General features: G+C 44.9%; 1 protein-coding gene across 1 annotated transcript in view; it reads left to right on the top strand.

Moving 5' to 3' along the window:
• The window catches only part of itga9 (integrin, alpha 9), a 150,185-nt gene that overhangs the window by 46,460 nt on the left and 89,033 nt on the right, over positions 1-14,692 (top strand). The window contains exons 10-12 of the mRNA XM_046357366.1: positions 503-608; positions 10,151-10,245; positions 11,616-11,706. Coding sequence (XP_046213322.1) covers positions 503-608; positions 10,151-10,245; positions 11,616-11,706 — 292 coding nt within the window. The remainder of the gene's footprint in view (positions 1-502; positions 609-10,150; positions 10,246-11,615; positions 11,707-14,692) is intronic.

Below are 14,692 nucleotides of genomic sequence, written 5' to 3'. Positions count from 1 at the left end.
ATCATTAGGATCTTAGAACCAGCTCGTCTTGGAGGTTGTTACTGTGTGTTTGAGTTGTTCATGAAAGTCAAGTAACTAAAGGAAGGGGAACGCAGCCATCTATAGCCGATAGAGACAGTTCCTCAACTGTTATAGTAAAAAGCAGGATGTATTTTAGTTAGTAGTAAGTTATAACCATTCTACTTTAAAGTGAAGGGTTGTGTCATGCCGTAACTGCTCCCATTTTATAGTAATGGCTATATCACACAATAACCATTCCCCTTTAAAGTTATGGGTTGTGTTACGCAATAACCCTTCCCCTGTAATGGGTTGTGTCACGTCATAACTATTCCCCATTAATGTAATAGGTTGTGTCACATCCTAAACATTCCTCTGTAATGTCTTGTGTCACGTTATAACCATTTTCCTTTAAAGTAAAGGGTTGTGTCACGTCATAACCCTTCCCCTTTAAAGTAATGGGTTGTGTCACATCATAACCATTCCCGTTTGACTATACTTGCAGGGGGTGATGGAGCAGGCTGAACTCTTAAATGGAGATGATGCCTACAATGCACACTTTGGAGAGTGCATCACTGCAATCGGAGACATTGATGACGATGGGTACCAAGGTAAGTGTCTCTCAACTAAGTCACTGTGTTTTCAAGCATAGAATGTATGCTTATATAAAAATGTTAACCCTCCTCAAATCACTATTTAGCACTATTGTTGTATGCATACAAAACTTCTGGATGACACATATTAGATTTATGAGAATTGGTCTAGTTTTTCTTCCACAATGTTAAACATTGTGACATAAGCAAACGTTGGATGGTTGTAATACGTATGCTATAAAACCCCCAAAAGCTTTTCTCTCAGGGACATTCTGTTTTGATTATTTTGTGGAGAGTGGGATCTTGTGCACTGCCCTATGGGGCTCCCAAGGGGCACAGCGGTTTTAGGCACTGTATCTCAGTACTTGAGTAGTCACTACAGACACCCTGGTTCGAATCCAGGCTATATCACAACCGGCCGTGATTGGGAGTCCCGTAGGGCGGTGCACAATTGGCCCAGCGTCGTCCAGGTTTGGCAGGTCTAGGCCGTCATTGTAAATAAGCATTTGTTCTTAACTGACTTGCCTAGGTAAATAAAGGTATAAAGAGAGGAAATTAGTTATAACATCTTTAGCACCCAGCATTTACATTCAATGTTCAGAAAATTGGAATAACATTCTGTAGGTTTCTGCTTTCAATTCCCCACATTTGATAATGTAAGAGATACAGGATGAGGTACTTAGTAGCCTATGTTGTTAAACCACATTGTAAACCTTGAAGATTTCCTTATCCATGTTATGATTGTTTTAAAACATTCACTTTTTTCTTATGCATGCTATCACTGAATAACTATTTTTGTTTTAAAGGGGAAAGTGTATTTTCCAGCTTTGGTTGTGAGGGGGGATTAAGGGACGTTGCCTGCGCATCAAATGCCACCCTCTTCACTGCATAGTGTACAACTTTTGACCAGGGCCCATTTGGGATGCAGACTTTATGTTCATCCTTTTGCCTTCAGTTTTATGATTCTGTTTCCACTCTTACAGAGGTTTCACACTGGGGTTTATGGGGACTGACAACACTTAAATGTCTATTAAGAGACTGTAACAACATGTTTCCGAAGCACAGCCCTGCAAAAAGCAAAAAGACTCAGGGGTCCTGACCATAGAAATAGAATGAATAGAATGGACGTCTTCATTCATGTCAATGATGGCATAATGGGTGGACTGGCAGCCATTTTGAGTGTACCCATGCCAGGAATTAAAAGCAGGAAGCGTACCCTTCAATTTGTGCTGTGATTTGTTGAGTCAACTCAACTGACATTACACTGACATTACAACTCAACAGTTCATTACACGTTCTAATGAACTCGCACACCGAATCAGCGTATTCGTCAATATTCCCATCTGACGCAATACGAAACATGTCCCAGTCCACGTGATGGAAGCAGTCTTGGAGTGTAGAGTCAGCTTGGTCTGACCAGCGTTGGACAGACCTCAGCGTGGGAGCCTCTTGTTTTAATTTCTGCCTGTAGGCAGGGATCAGCAAAATGGAGTCGTGGTCAGCTTTCCCGAAAGGGGGGGCGGGGCAGGGCCTTATATGCGTCGCGGAAGTTAGAGTAACAATGATCCAAGGTTTTACCACCCCTGGTTGCGCAATCGATATGCTGATAAAATTTAGGGAGTCTTGTTTTCAGATTGGCTTTGTTAAAATCCCCAGCTACAATGAATGCAGCCTCCGGATAAATGTTTTCCAGTTTGCAAAGAGTTAAATAAAGTTCGTTCAGAGCCATCGATGTGTCTGCTTGGGGGGGGGGATATATACGGCTGTGATTATAATCGAAGAGAATTCTCTTGGAAGATAATGCGGTCTACATTTGATTGTGATGAATTCTAAATCAGGTGAACAGAAGGATCTGAGTTCCTGTATGTTTCCTTCATCACACCATGTCCCGTTAGTCATGAGGCATACGCCCCCGCCACTCTTCTTACCAGAGAGATGTTTGTTTCTGTCGGCGCGATGCGTGGAGAAACCCGTTGGCTGCACCGCCCTGGATAGCGTTTTCCCAGTAAGCCATGTCTCCGTAAAGCAAAGAACGTTGCAGTCTCTGATGTCCCTCTGGAATGCCACCCTTGCTCGGATTTCATCAACCTTGTTGTCGAGAGACTGGACATTGGCAAGAAGAATACTGGGAAGTGGTGCGCGATGTGCCCTTTTTCGGAGTCTGACCAGAACACCGCCGCGTTTCCCTCTTTTTCGGAGTCGTTTCCTTGGGTCGCTGCATGCGATCCATTCCGTTGTCCTGTTTGTAAGGCAGAACACAGGATCCGCGTCACGGAAAACATATTCTTGGTCGTACTGATGGTGAGTTGACGCTGATCTTATATTCAGTAGTTCTTCTCGACTGTATGTAATGAAACCTAAGATGACCTGGGGTACTAATGTAAGAAATAACACGTAAAAAAACAAAAAACTGCATAGTTTCCTAGGAACGCGAAGCGAGGCGGCCATCTCAGTCGGCGCCGGAAGTATCCCATAATAAACCATAAACCATAATTTTCACTTGTCTGACGGCTTGCATCATGACAAGTTTCTCACATGACAGGCCTATCTGGGTGATGTTTTTTCTCGCCGGAATTATCTACATCTAGGATTACAGGGACTCTCTGCAACTATATTCAATGTGCGGGACAAAATTGAGGATATGATTAAGAAGTTGGAGCTCTTCTCTGCCTTGATTAGCAAGGACAACACAGAGGTCTTTCCATCATTGTCTGGTTTGTTGTGTGCAAATAAACTCAAGCTTACGGACAATTTCAAATGTGATATAGCGAAACACCTTAGTAAGTTGGCTATTCAATTACGCAGGTACTTTCCCGAAACGAATGACACAAACAACTGGATTTGTTATCCCTTTCGTGCCCTGCCTTCAGTCCACTTACCGATATATCTGAACAAGAGACCCTCATCGAAATTGCAACAAGCAGTTCTGTGAAGATTTTATTTAATCAGAAGCCACTCCCAGATTTCTGGATAGGGCTGTGCTCAGTGTCCTGCCTTGGCTAATTGCACTGTTAAGACACTGATTTCCTTTGCAACCACTTACCTATGTGAGAGTGGATTCTCGGCCCTCACTAGCATTAAAACTAATACAGGCAAAGACTGCGTGTGGAACATGATTTAAGACTGAGACTCTCTCCAACACCACCCATCACCACCCAACATTGCAAAGTTATGTGCATCCTTTCAAGCACACCCTTTATATGTAAGATGGCTAAATAAAGAGCAAAATGATTGATTATTATTATATGAATATTTGTGCCCTGGTCCTATAAGAGCTCTTTGTCATTTCCCCTGAGCCGGGTTGTGACAAAAACTCACACTCGTTCTTATGTTTAATAAATGTATTGTATAGTGGGTGTCTGTGTGTGGCAGGCTTACAATGATGGCAAAAAAACTACATCTGAGAGTGTGCTGACGCTGGTGCTAGAGGGTGTACGCAACTGGAGGTTGAATGTTTGAAGGGGTATGGGACTATACAAAATTTGGGAACCACTGGTTTAGGGTTTCTGGGATAATGGTGTTGATGTGAGCCATGACCAGCCTATCAAAGCATTTCATGGCTACAGACGTGAGTGCTACGGGTTGGTAATAATTTAGGCATGTAACCTTAGTGTTTTTGGCCACAGGGACTATGGTGGTCTGCTTGAAACATGTTGGTATTACAGACTCAGACAGGGAGAGGTTGAAAATGTCAGTGAAGACACTTGCCAGTTGGTCAGCGCATGCTCGGAGTACACGTCCTGGTAATCCATCGGGCCCTGCGGCCTTGTGAATGTTGACCTGTTTGAAGGTCTTACTCACATTGGCTGCGGAGAGCGTGATCACTCAGTCGTCCGGAACAGCTGATGCTCTACATTTACATTTACATTTAAGTCATTTAGCAGACGCTCTTATCCAGAGCGACTTACAAATTGGTGCATTCACCTTATGACATCCAGTGGAACAGTCACTTTACAATAGTGCATCTAAATCTTAAAGGGGAGGGGGGGGTGAAAAGGATTACTTATCCTATCCTAGGTATTCCTTAAAGAGGTGGGGTTTCAGGTGTCTCCGGAAGGTGGTGATTGACTCCGCTGTCCTGGCGTCGTGAGGGAGTTTGTTCCACCATTGGGGGGCCAGAGCAGCGAACAGTTTTGACTGGGCTGAGCGGGAACTGTACTTCCTCAGTGGTAGGGAGGCGAGCAGGCCAGAGGTGGATGAACGCAGTGCCCTTGTTTGGGTGTAGGGCCTGATCAGAGCCTGGAGGTACTGAGGTGCCGTTCCCCTCACAGCTCCGTAGGCAAGCACCATGGTCTTGTAGTGGATGCGAGCTTCAACTGGAAGCCAGTGGAGAGAGCGGAGGAGCGGGGTGACGTGAGAGAACTTGGGAAGGTTGAACACCAGACGGTCTGCGGCGTTCTGGATGAGTTGTAGGGGTTTAATGGCACAGGCAGGGAGCCCAGCCAACAGCGAGTTGCAGTAATCCAGACGGGAGATGACAAGTGCCTGGATTAGGACCTGCGCCGCTTCTTGTGTGAGGCAGGGTCGTACTCTGCGGATGTTGTAGAGCATGAACCTACAGGAACGGGCCACCGCCTTGATGTTAGTTGAGAACGACAGGGTGTTGTCCAGGATCACGCCAAGGTTCTTAGCGCTCTGGGATGAGGACACAATGGAGTTGTCAACCGTGATGGCGAGATCATGGAACGGGCAGTCCTTCCCCGGGAGGAAGAGCAGCTCCGTCTTGCCGACGGAGCTTGAGGTGGTGATCCGTCATCCACACTGATATGTCTGCCAGACATGCAGAGATGCGATTCGCCACCTGGTCATCAGAAGGGGGAAAGGAGAAGATTAATTGTGTGTCGTCTGCATAGCAATGATAGGAGAGACCATGTGAGGTTATGACAGAGCCAAGTGACTTGGTGTATAGTGAGAATAGGAGAGGGCCTAGAACAGAGCCCTGGGGGACACCAGTGGCGAGAGCGCGTGGTGAGGAGACAGATTCTCGTCACGCCACCTGGTAGGAGCGACCTGTCAGGTAGGACACAATCCAAGCGTGGGCCGCGCCGGAGATGCCCAACTCGGAGAGGGTGGAGAGGAGGATCTGATGGTTCACAGTATCGAAGGCAGCCGATAGGTCTAGAAGGATGAGAGCAGAGGAGAGAGAGTTAGCTTTAGCGGTGCGGAGCGCCTCCGTGATACAGAGAAGAGCAGTCTCAGTTGAATGACTAGTCTTGAAACCTGACTGATTTGGATCAAGAAGATCATTCTGAGAGAGATGGCGGGAGAGCTGGCCAAGGACGGCACGTTCAAGAGTTTTGGAGAGAAAAGAAAGAAGGGATACTGGTCTGTAGTTGTTGACATCGGAGGGATCGAGTGTAGGTTTTTTCAGAAGGGGTACAACTCTCGCTCTCTTGAAGACATGCTCTCATGCATGTTGTTGTACTTGCCTTGAAGCGAGCATAGAAGTTATTTAGCTCGTCTGGTAGGCTCGTGTCACTGGGCAGCTCTCGGCTGTGCTTCCCTTTGTAGTTCTAATAGTTTGCAAGCCCTGCCAAATCAGATGAGCGTCAGAGAAGGTGAAGTACGATTCAATCTTAGTCCTGTATTGGCGCTTTGCCTGTTTGATGGTTCGTCGTAGGGCATAGCGGGATTTCTTATAAGCTTCCAGATTAGTCCCACTCCTTGAAAGCGGCATCTCTACACTTTAGCTCAGTGCGAATGTTGCCTGTAATCCATGGCTTCTGGTTGGGGTATATACGTAGTCACTGTGTGGACGATGTCCTCGATGCACTTATTGATAAAGCCAGTGACTGATGTGGTGTACTCCTCAATGCCATCGGAAGAATCATGGAACATATTCCAGTCTGTGCTAGCAAAGCAGTCCTGTAGTTTAGCATCTGCTTTAACTTCCTGATGGATGTCTTGAGATGTTGCTTCAATATATCCACATAATTTTCCTCCTTCATGAAGCCATCTATTTTGTGAAGTGCACCAGTCCCTGCTTCAGCAAAGCACCCCCACAACATGATGCTGCTTCACGGTTGGGATGGTGTTATTTGGCTTGCAAGCCTCCCCCTTTTTCCTCCAAACATAACGATGGTTATTATGGCCAAACAGTTCTAATTTAGTTTCATCAGACCAGAGGACATTTCTCCAAAAGTACGATCTTTGTCACCATGTGCAGTTGCAAACTGTATTCTGGCTTTTTTATGGCGTTTTTGGAGCAGTGGCTTCTTCCTTGCTGAGTGCCCTTTCAGGTTGTGTCGATATATGATTGATTTGGATTGATTTGCACTTTTCACACCAAAGTACATTCATCTCTAGGAGACAGAATGCATCTCCTTTCTGAGCGGTGTGACGGCTGCGTGGTCCCATGGTGTTTATACTTGCATACTATTGTTTGTACAGATGAATGTGGTACCTTCAGGCGTTTGGATAATTGTATCAAAGATGAACCAGACATGTAGAAGTCTACAATTGTTTTTCTGAGGTCTTGGCTGATTTCTTTTGAGTTTCCCATTATGTCAAGCAAAGAGGCACTGAGTTTGAAGGTAGGCCTTGAAATACATCCACAGGTACACCTTCAATTGACTCACATTATGTCAATTAGCCTATCAGAAGCTACTAAAGCCATGACATTATTTTCTGGAATTTTCCAAGCTGTTTAAAGGCACAGTCAAATTAGTGTATGTTAACTTCTGACCCACTGGAATTGCGATACAGTGGATTATAAGTGAAATAATCTGTCTGTAAACAATTGTTGGAAAAATTACTTGTGTCATGCTCAAAGTACATGTCCTAACCGACTTGCCAAAACTATAGTTTGTTAACAAGAAATTTGTGAAATGGTTGAAAAAACTAGTTTTAATGACTCCAACATAAGTGTATGTAAACTTCTGACTTCAACTGTATATGCATAGGCCCCCACCCTGTGTCTTACCAGAGGTTGCTGTTATGACCTGCCAATGGAGTGTATATCCCGCCAGCTGTATGTTCTTAATGTCGTCGTTCAGCCTTCACTTGTTGAAACATAAAATATTACAGTTTTTAATGTACCGTTGGTAAGATATATGTGCTTTCAGCTCATCCCATTTATTTTCCAGTGATTGAACATTAGCTAGCTGGACAGAAGGCAAGGGCAGATTAGCCACTCGTCACCTGATTCTCACAAGGCACCCTGATCTTTTTCCACAAAATCTCAGTTTCCTACTCCAGCGAGTCACGGGGATCGGGGCATGGTCGGGTGTCTGTAGTAGTATATCCCTCCCATCCAACTCATTGAAGAAGAACTCTTTGTCCAGTTTGAGGTGAGCAATCGCAGTTCTGATGTCCAGAAGCTCTTTTCAGTCATAAGAGATGGTAGCAGCAACATTATGTAAAATTCAAGTTACGAACAAAGCGAAAAAACAAACAATATAGCATGGTTGGTTAAGAGCCGGAAAGACGGCAGACCTCCCCTCCGGCGCCATCGTAATACTCTAAAATGTGCAGTTTTGTCACACAACACAATGCTACAGATGTCTCAAGATTTAGGGAGCGTGTAATTGGCATGCTGACTGCAGGAATGTCCTTCAGAGCTGTTGCCAGAGAATTTAATTTCTCTATCATAAGCCACCTCCAACATCGTTTTAGAGAATTTGGCAGTACGTCTAACCTGCTTCACATCTGCAGACCATGTGTAACCACACCAGCCCAGGACCTCCACATCTGGTTTCTTCATCTGAGGGATTGTCTGAGACCAGCCACCCAGACAGCTGATGAAACTGTGGGTTTGCACAACCGAAGAATTTCTGCACAAACTGTCAGAAACCGTCTCAGGGAAGCTGATCTGCGTGCTTGTTGTCCTCACCAGGGTTTTGACCTGACTGCAGTTTGGCATCGTAACCGACTTCAGTGGGCAAATGCTCACCTTCGATGGCCACTGGCATGCTGGAGAAGTGTGCTTTTCACAGATTAATCCCGGTTTCAACTGTATCGGGCAGATGGCTGACAGCGTGTATGGTAATGTGTGTGGCAGTGGGGTTATAAGTTATGGACAAAGAACACTTGCATTTTATCGATGGCAATTTGAATGCACAGAGATACCATGACGAGATCCTGAGGCCCATTGTCGTGCCATTCCTCCGCCGCCATCATCTCATGTTTCAACATGATAATGCACTGCCCCATGTTGCAAGGATCTGTACACAATTCCTGGAAGCTGAAAATGTCCCAGTTCTCACCAGACCTGGATACATCTAGCCTGTTTGGGATGCTCTGTATTAACGTGTACGACAGCGTGTTCCAGTTCCCACCAATATCCAGCAGACATAAATCAATCAATCAAATGTATTTCTAAAGCCCTTCTTACATCAGCTGATGTTACAAAGTGTTGAACGGAAACCCAGCCTAAAACCCCAAACAGCAAGCAATGCAGGTGTAGAAGCACAGTGGATTGGAAAAACTCCATAGAAAGGCAGGAACCTAGGAAGAAAGCTAGGGAGGAACCAGACTATGAGGGGTGGCCAGTCCTCTTCTGGCTGTGTCGGATGGAGATTATAATAGAACATGGCCAAGATGTTCAAATGTTCATAGATGACCAGCAGGGTCAAATAAGAGTAATCACAGTGGTTGTAGAGGGTGCAACAGGTCAGGACCTCAGGAGTAAATGTCAGTTGGCTTTTCATAACTGATCATTCAGAGTATCTCTACCATTCTTGGTGAGGTATGGGACAACATTCCACAGGCCAGAATAAACAGCTTGATCAACTTTTTGCCAAGGAGATGTGTCGCGCGCTGCATGAGGCAAATGGAGGTCACACCAGATACTGACCGGTTCTCTGATCCACACCCCAAATATTTTTTTATGGTATACGAGATGACCAAACGTATGTGGACACCTACTTGTCGAACATCTCATTCCAAAATAATGGGCATTCATATGGAGTTGGTCCCCTCTTTGCTGCTATAACAGCCTCCACTCTTCTGGGAAGGCTTTCCACTAGATGTTAGAACGTTGCTTTGGAGACTTGGTTCCATTCAGCCACGAGCATTAGTGAGGTCGGGCACTGATGTTGGGTGATTAGGCGTGACTCGTAGTCGGTGTTCCAATTCATCCCATAGGTGTTCGATGGGGTTGAGGTCAGGGAAAACCATTTCTGGTTTCAGGTGTTTGAAAAATGTGAAATTCTCCAACTTACGGATGGGGGGCCTAACCCATTCAGGTCACCCCCTAGCGATCCTCACATACTTTGTGCCTCCTCAGATTTTTAGGGTGCATGACAACACTGTTTCTATTCATTTAATTTCTATGGTCCTGACACACACAAAGCAACTTCTTGAACAGCAGTTGGAATCCAGTCTTGTTGGTTCTTAACTTTCTTGTTAATTTTCTGTAGACGAGTAATTCTGAACTCTTTCTCGCTGTGTGTTTGTCTTTGTCTCTCTGCCTCTGTCCTATTCTCTCTCTCTCTCTCTCTCTCTCTCTCTCTCTCTCTCTCTCTCTCTCTCTCTCTCTCTCTCTCTCTCTCTCTCTCTCTCTCTCTCTCTCTCTCTCTCTCTCTCTCTCTCTCTCTCTCTCTCTCCCCATCTCTCTCTAGATGTGGCCATAGGAGCACCCAAAGAAGATGACTACGGTGGAGCAGTCTATATTTACCATGGCGATGCCACAGGAATCGTCAACAAATATTCTATGGTAAAGACACTTTCAATGGTTAGACACAACAAGTAGTCAGCACAGGTCTTGGGTAGATAATATGCCACCATCATAGGCTCTTTTGGAGGAAGAGATACTAGAAAGTCAAGAGACAATTCATCTTAAACCAATTGAGACATTATGTCCCCTTTGTTTAAGACCAACAACATACAATATCATCTTCATCTGTTTTTAATTTCTAGTTTTGTCCACACACACACACACGTTTGTTTTACAAACAGTTGATTCCCATTTACAATCCTATTTTCCCTAACCCTTAACCTAACCTTTAACCCCAAACCACTAACCCTAATCTTAACGCTAAACCACTAACCGTAATCCTAACCCTAACTCTTAAACCTAACCCCTAAACCTAAAATAGTATTTCCTCTTGTGGGGACCGGCAAAATGTTCTTAATATTCCTTGTTTTACTATCCTTGTGAGGACTTCTGGTCCCCACAAGGATAATGAAACCAAACACACATACACACATTGCATTGTGTTAGCAACAAGGATAACATCACAGCTCCATCTGTGTTGACACAGCAGCACTATTACTCTCTGTCTGCATCTCAAATAACACCCTATTCCCTATAGTACAATGTTTTTGACCAGAGCCCTATGTGCACTAAATAGGGAATAGGGTTCCATTTGGGAAGCATCCTCTGACTAACGTGTCATAAAGACCCAGGTGGTAATGTTATCCTGGGAAGAGATTTTCCACTCATCTAATACGAACACACACACAATACACACACATACACACACACAGGAGTGTGTTTTCAATAGCTTGGAAGCCAGACCAAAAGATCCCCACAATGGATATTAGCCCAATGAAACAATATTATAGAGTGTGAGTCCCAAATGGCACCCATATATAGTGCACTACTTTTGACCAGAGCCAATAGGTCCCAGGTCAAAAGTAGTGCACTGCATAGGGTCCCATTTGAAACAGTCACAGTAGTTCATCATTTCTATTTACTGAGATACAGGATGAGGTGAAATGTAAAAGTGCACTTCCCTCTCAAACCGTAGCCTTGCTCAGTGTTGTTGGTAGATTAAAGCTCAGACAGTGGTCTGTTATGGTAGCAGTAACAGACACAGTTGTCTGTTATGGTAGCAGTAACGGACACAGTGGTCTGTTTTAGTAGAGGTAGCAAAAACATGCTTGACTGTTGTGAGACAATGTGATGCTGATCCCTCCTGCTACAGTAATGTGTTCGCTAATGTTAATCTGTCAGATCAGTCTGTGTGTGTGTGTGTGTACTTGCGTGCGTGCGTGCGTGCGTGCGTGCGTGCGTGCGTGCGTGCGTGCGTGTGTGTGTGTGTGTGTGTGTGTGTATTCTCACGTTTATATAATTCATTGCAGAGGCTGTCTGGACGGAGTGTAAACCCCGCCTTCCAGATGTTCGGCCAATCAATATCTGGCAATGTGGACATGGACGGCAATGGATATCTAGGTACTGTCACATTATACAGTACATAGAATGAAGAATTGGCGTGCTCAACTGAAAAGTTTGTAGTAACAAAAACTCTTTGGGTGCCAGATTCAAAAGGGATACACTGTTTTTAAAAAACAATGAATATTCTTAAAGATTAACTTAAATAATATTTCAGTGAGTGCAGGTTTTTCCTTTGTACAGTGCAAAACAGATGATACAACGTAGCCAACACTAGGTTCAGGGTCAATGATGTAAGTAGGGGCTACAGCTCTACTAGCCAACACTAGGTTCAGAAGTTAACTTCTTGATGCACTTCTTGATCATTTTCGTCAACCGCTGAATTGCAGAGCGCCAAATTAAAATTAAATTACTACAATATTTAATTAATGCAATCACAAGTGCAATAAAGCAATCCACCTGGTGTGTCAGGTGATCCTGGTAATCCACCTGGCATTCAAAACGCTGCTGGCACCCAGCCATCCAATGACACAATGTGATCTTACTCGCTCATTTTTCAAGATAAAAGCCTGAAACCCTGTCTAAAGACTGTTCACACCATGTGGAAGCCACAGGGATTCTGGTTGATATCCCTTTAAATGGAGTGATGACAGGCAATGGAACAGAGAGCTTTCAGGAAAAACAGCACTACCAGGTTGGATTTTCCTCAGGTTTTCACCTGCAATATCAGTTCTGTTATACTCACGGACAATATTTTGACCGTTTTGGAAATGTTAGAGTGTTGTTTATTCTAATCTGACAATTATATGCATATTCTAGATTCTGGGCCTGAGAAATAGACAGTTTCATTTGGGTACGTTTTTCATCCAAACATCCAAATACTGCCCCCTACACTCAACAGGTTAATGATGTATGTAGGGCCTACAGCTCCACTAGGTTCGGGGTTAATGATGTACGTAGGGCCTATAGCTCCACTAGCCAACACTAGGTTCAGGGTTAATGATGTACGTAGGGCCTACAGCTCCACTAGCCAACACTAGGTTCAGGGTTAATGATGTAAGTAGGGCCTACAGCTCCACTAGGTTCAGGGTTAATGATGTACGTAGGGCCTACAGCTCTACTAGGTTCAGGGTTAATGATGTACGTAGGGCCTACAGCTCCACTAGGTTCAGGGTTAATGATGTATGTAGGGCCTACAGCTCCATTAGGTTCAGGGTTAATGATGTATGTAGGGCCTACAGCTCCACTAGGTTCAGGGTTAATGATGTATGTAGGGCCTACAGCTCCACTAGTTTCAGGGTTAATGATGTACGTAGGGCCTACAGCTCTACTAGGTTCAGGGTTAATGATGTACGTAGGGCCTACAGCTCCACTAGGTTCAGGGTTAATGATGTATGTAGGGCCTACAGCTCCACTAGGTTCAGGGTTAATGATGTACGTAGGGCCTACAGCTCCACTAGGTTCAGGGTTAATGATGTACATAGGGCCTACAGCTCCACTAGGTTCAGGGTTAATGATGTACGTAGGGCCTACAGCTCCACTAGGTTCAGGGTTAATGATGTACGTAGGGCCTACAGCTCCACTAGGTTCAGGGTTAATGATGCGTAGGGCCCTACAGCTCCACTAGGTTCAGGGTTAATGATGTACTTAGGGCCTACAGCTCCACTAGCCAACACTAGGTTCAGGGTTAATGATGTACGTAGGGCCTACAGCTCCACTAGGTTCAGGGTTAATGATGTACATAGGGCCTACAGCTCCACTAGGTTCAGGGTTAATGATGTACGTAGGGCCTACAGCTCCACTAGGTTCAGGGTTAATGATGTACGTAGGGCCTACAGCTCCACTAGCCAACACTAGGTTCAGGGTTAATGATGTAAGTAGGGCCTACAGCTCCACTAGGTTCAGGGTTAATGATGTAAGTAGGGCCTACAGCTCCACTAGGTTCAGGGTTAATGATGTAAGTAGGGCCTACAGCTCCACTAGGTTCAGGGTTAATGATGTAAGTAGGGCCTACAGCTCCACTAGGTTCAGGGTTAATGATGTAAGTAGGGCCTACAGCTCCACTAGGTTCAGGGTTAATGATGTAAGTAGGGCCTACAGCTCCACTAGGTTCAGGGTTAATGATGTAAGTAGGGCCTACAGCTCCACTAGGTTCAGGGTTAATGATGTAAGTAGGGCCTACAGCTCCACTAGGTTCAGGGTTAATGATGTAAGTAGGGCCTACAGCTCCACTAGGTTCAGGGTTAATGATGTAAGTAGGGCCTACAGCTCCACTAGGTTCAGGGTTAATGATGTAAGTAGGGCCTATAGCTCCACTAGGTTCAGGGTTAATGATGTAAGTAGGGCCTACAGCTCCACTAGGTTCAGGGTTAATGATGTAAGTAGGGCCTACAGCTCCACTAGGTTCAGGGTTAATGATGTAAGTAGGGCCTACAGCTCCACTAGGTTCAGGGTTAATGATGTACATAGGGCCTATAGCTCCACTAGCCAACACTAGTTTCAGGGTTAATTATGTACATAGGGCCTACAGCTCCACTAGCCAACACTAGGTTCAGGGTTAATGATGTACATAGGGCCTATAGCTCCACTAGCCAACACTAGTTTCAGGGTTAATTATGTACATGGGGCCTACAGCTCCACTAGCCAACACTAGGTTCAGGGTTAATGATGTACATAGGGCCTATAGCTCCACTAGCCAACACTAGTTTCAGGGTTAATTATGTACATAGGGCCTACAGCTCCACTAGCCAACACTAGGTTCAGGGTTAATGATGTACATAGGGCCTATAGCTCCACTAGCCAACACTAGTTTCAGGGTTAATTATGTACATAGGGCCTACAGCTCCACTAGCCAACACTAGGTTCAGGGTTAATGATGTACGTAGGGCCTACAGCTCTACTAGGTTCAGGGTTAATGATGTACGTAGGGCCTATAGCTCCACTAGCCAACACTAGTTTCAGAGTTAATTATGTATGTAGCGCCTACAGCTCCACTAGCCAACACTAGGTTCAGGGTTAATGATGTACGTAGGGCCTACAGCTCTAC

The sequence above is a fragment of the Oncorhynchus gorbuscha genome, linkage group LG07, assembly GCF_021184085.1.
Source record: "Oncorhynchus gorbuscha isolate QuinsamMale2020 ecotype Even-year linkage group LG07, OgorEven_v1.0, whole genome shotgun sequence".
In the NCBI taxonomy this organism is placed as follows: domain Eukaryota; kingdom Metazoa; phylum Chordata; class Actinopteri; order Salmoniformes; family Salmonidae; genus Oncorhynchus; species Oncorhynchus gorbuscha.
The sequence above is the reverse complement of the archived record's forward strand: the minus strand, read 5'-3'. Positions and strand labels throughout refer to the sequence as shown.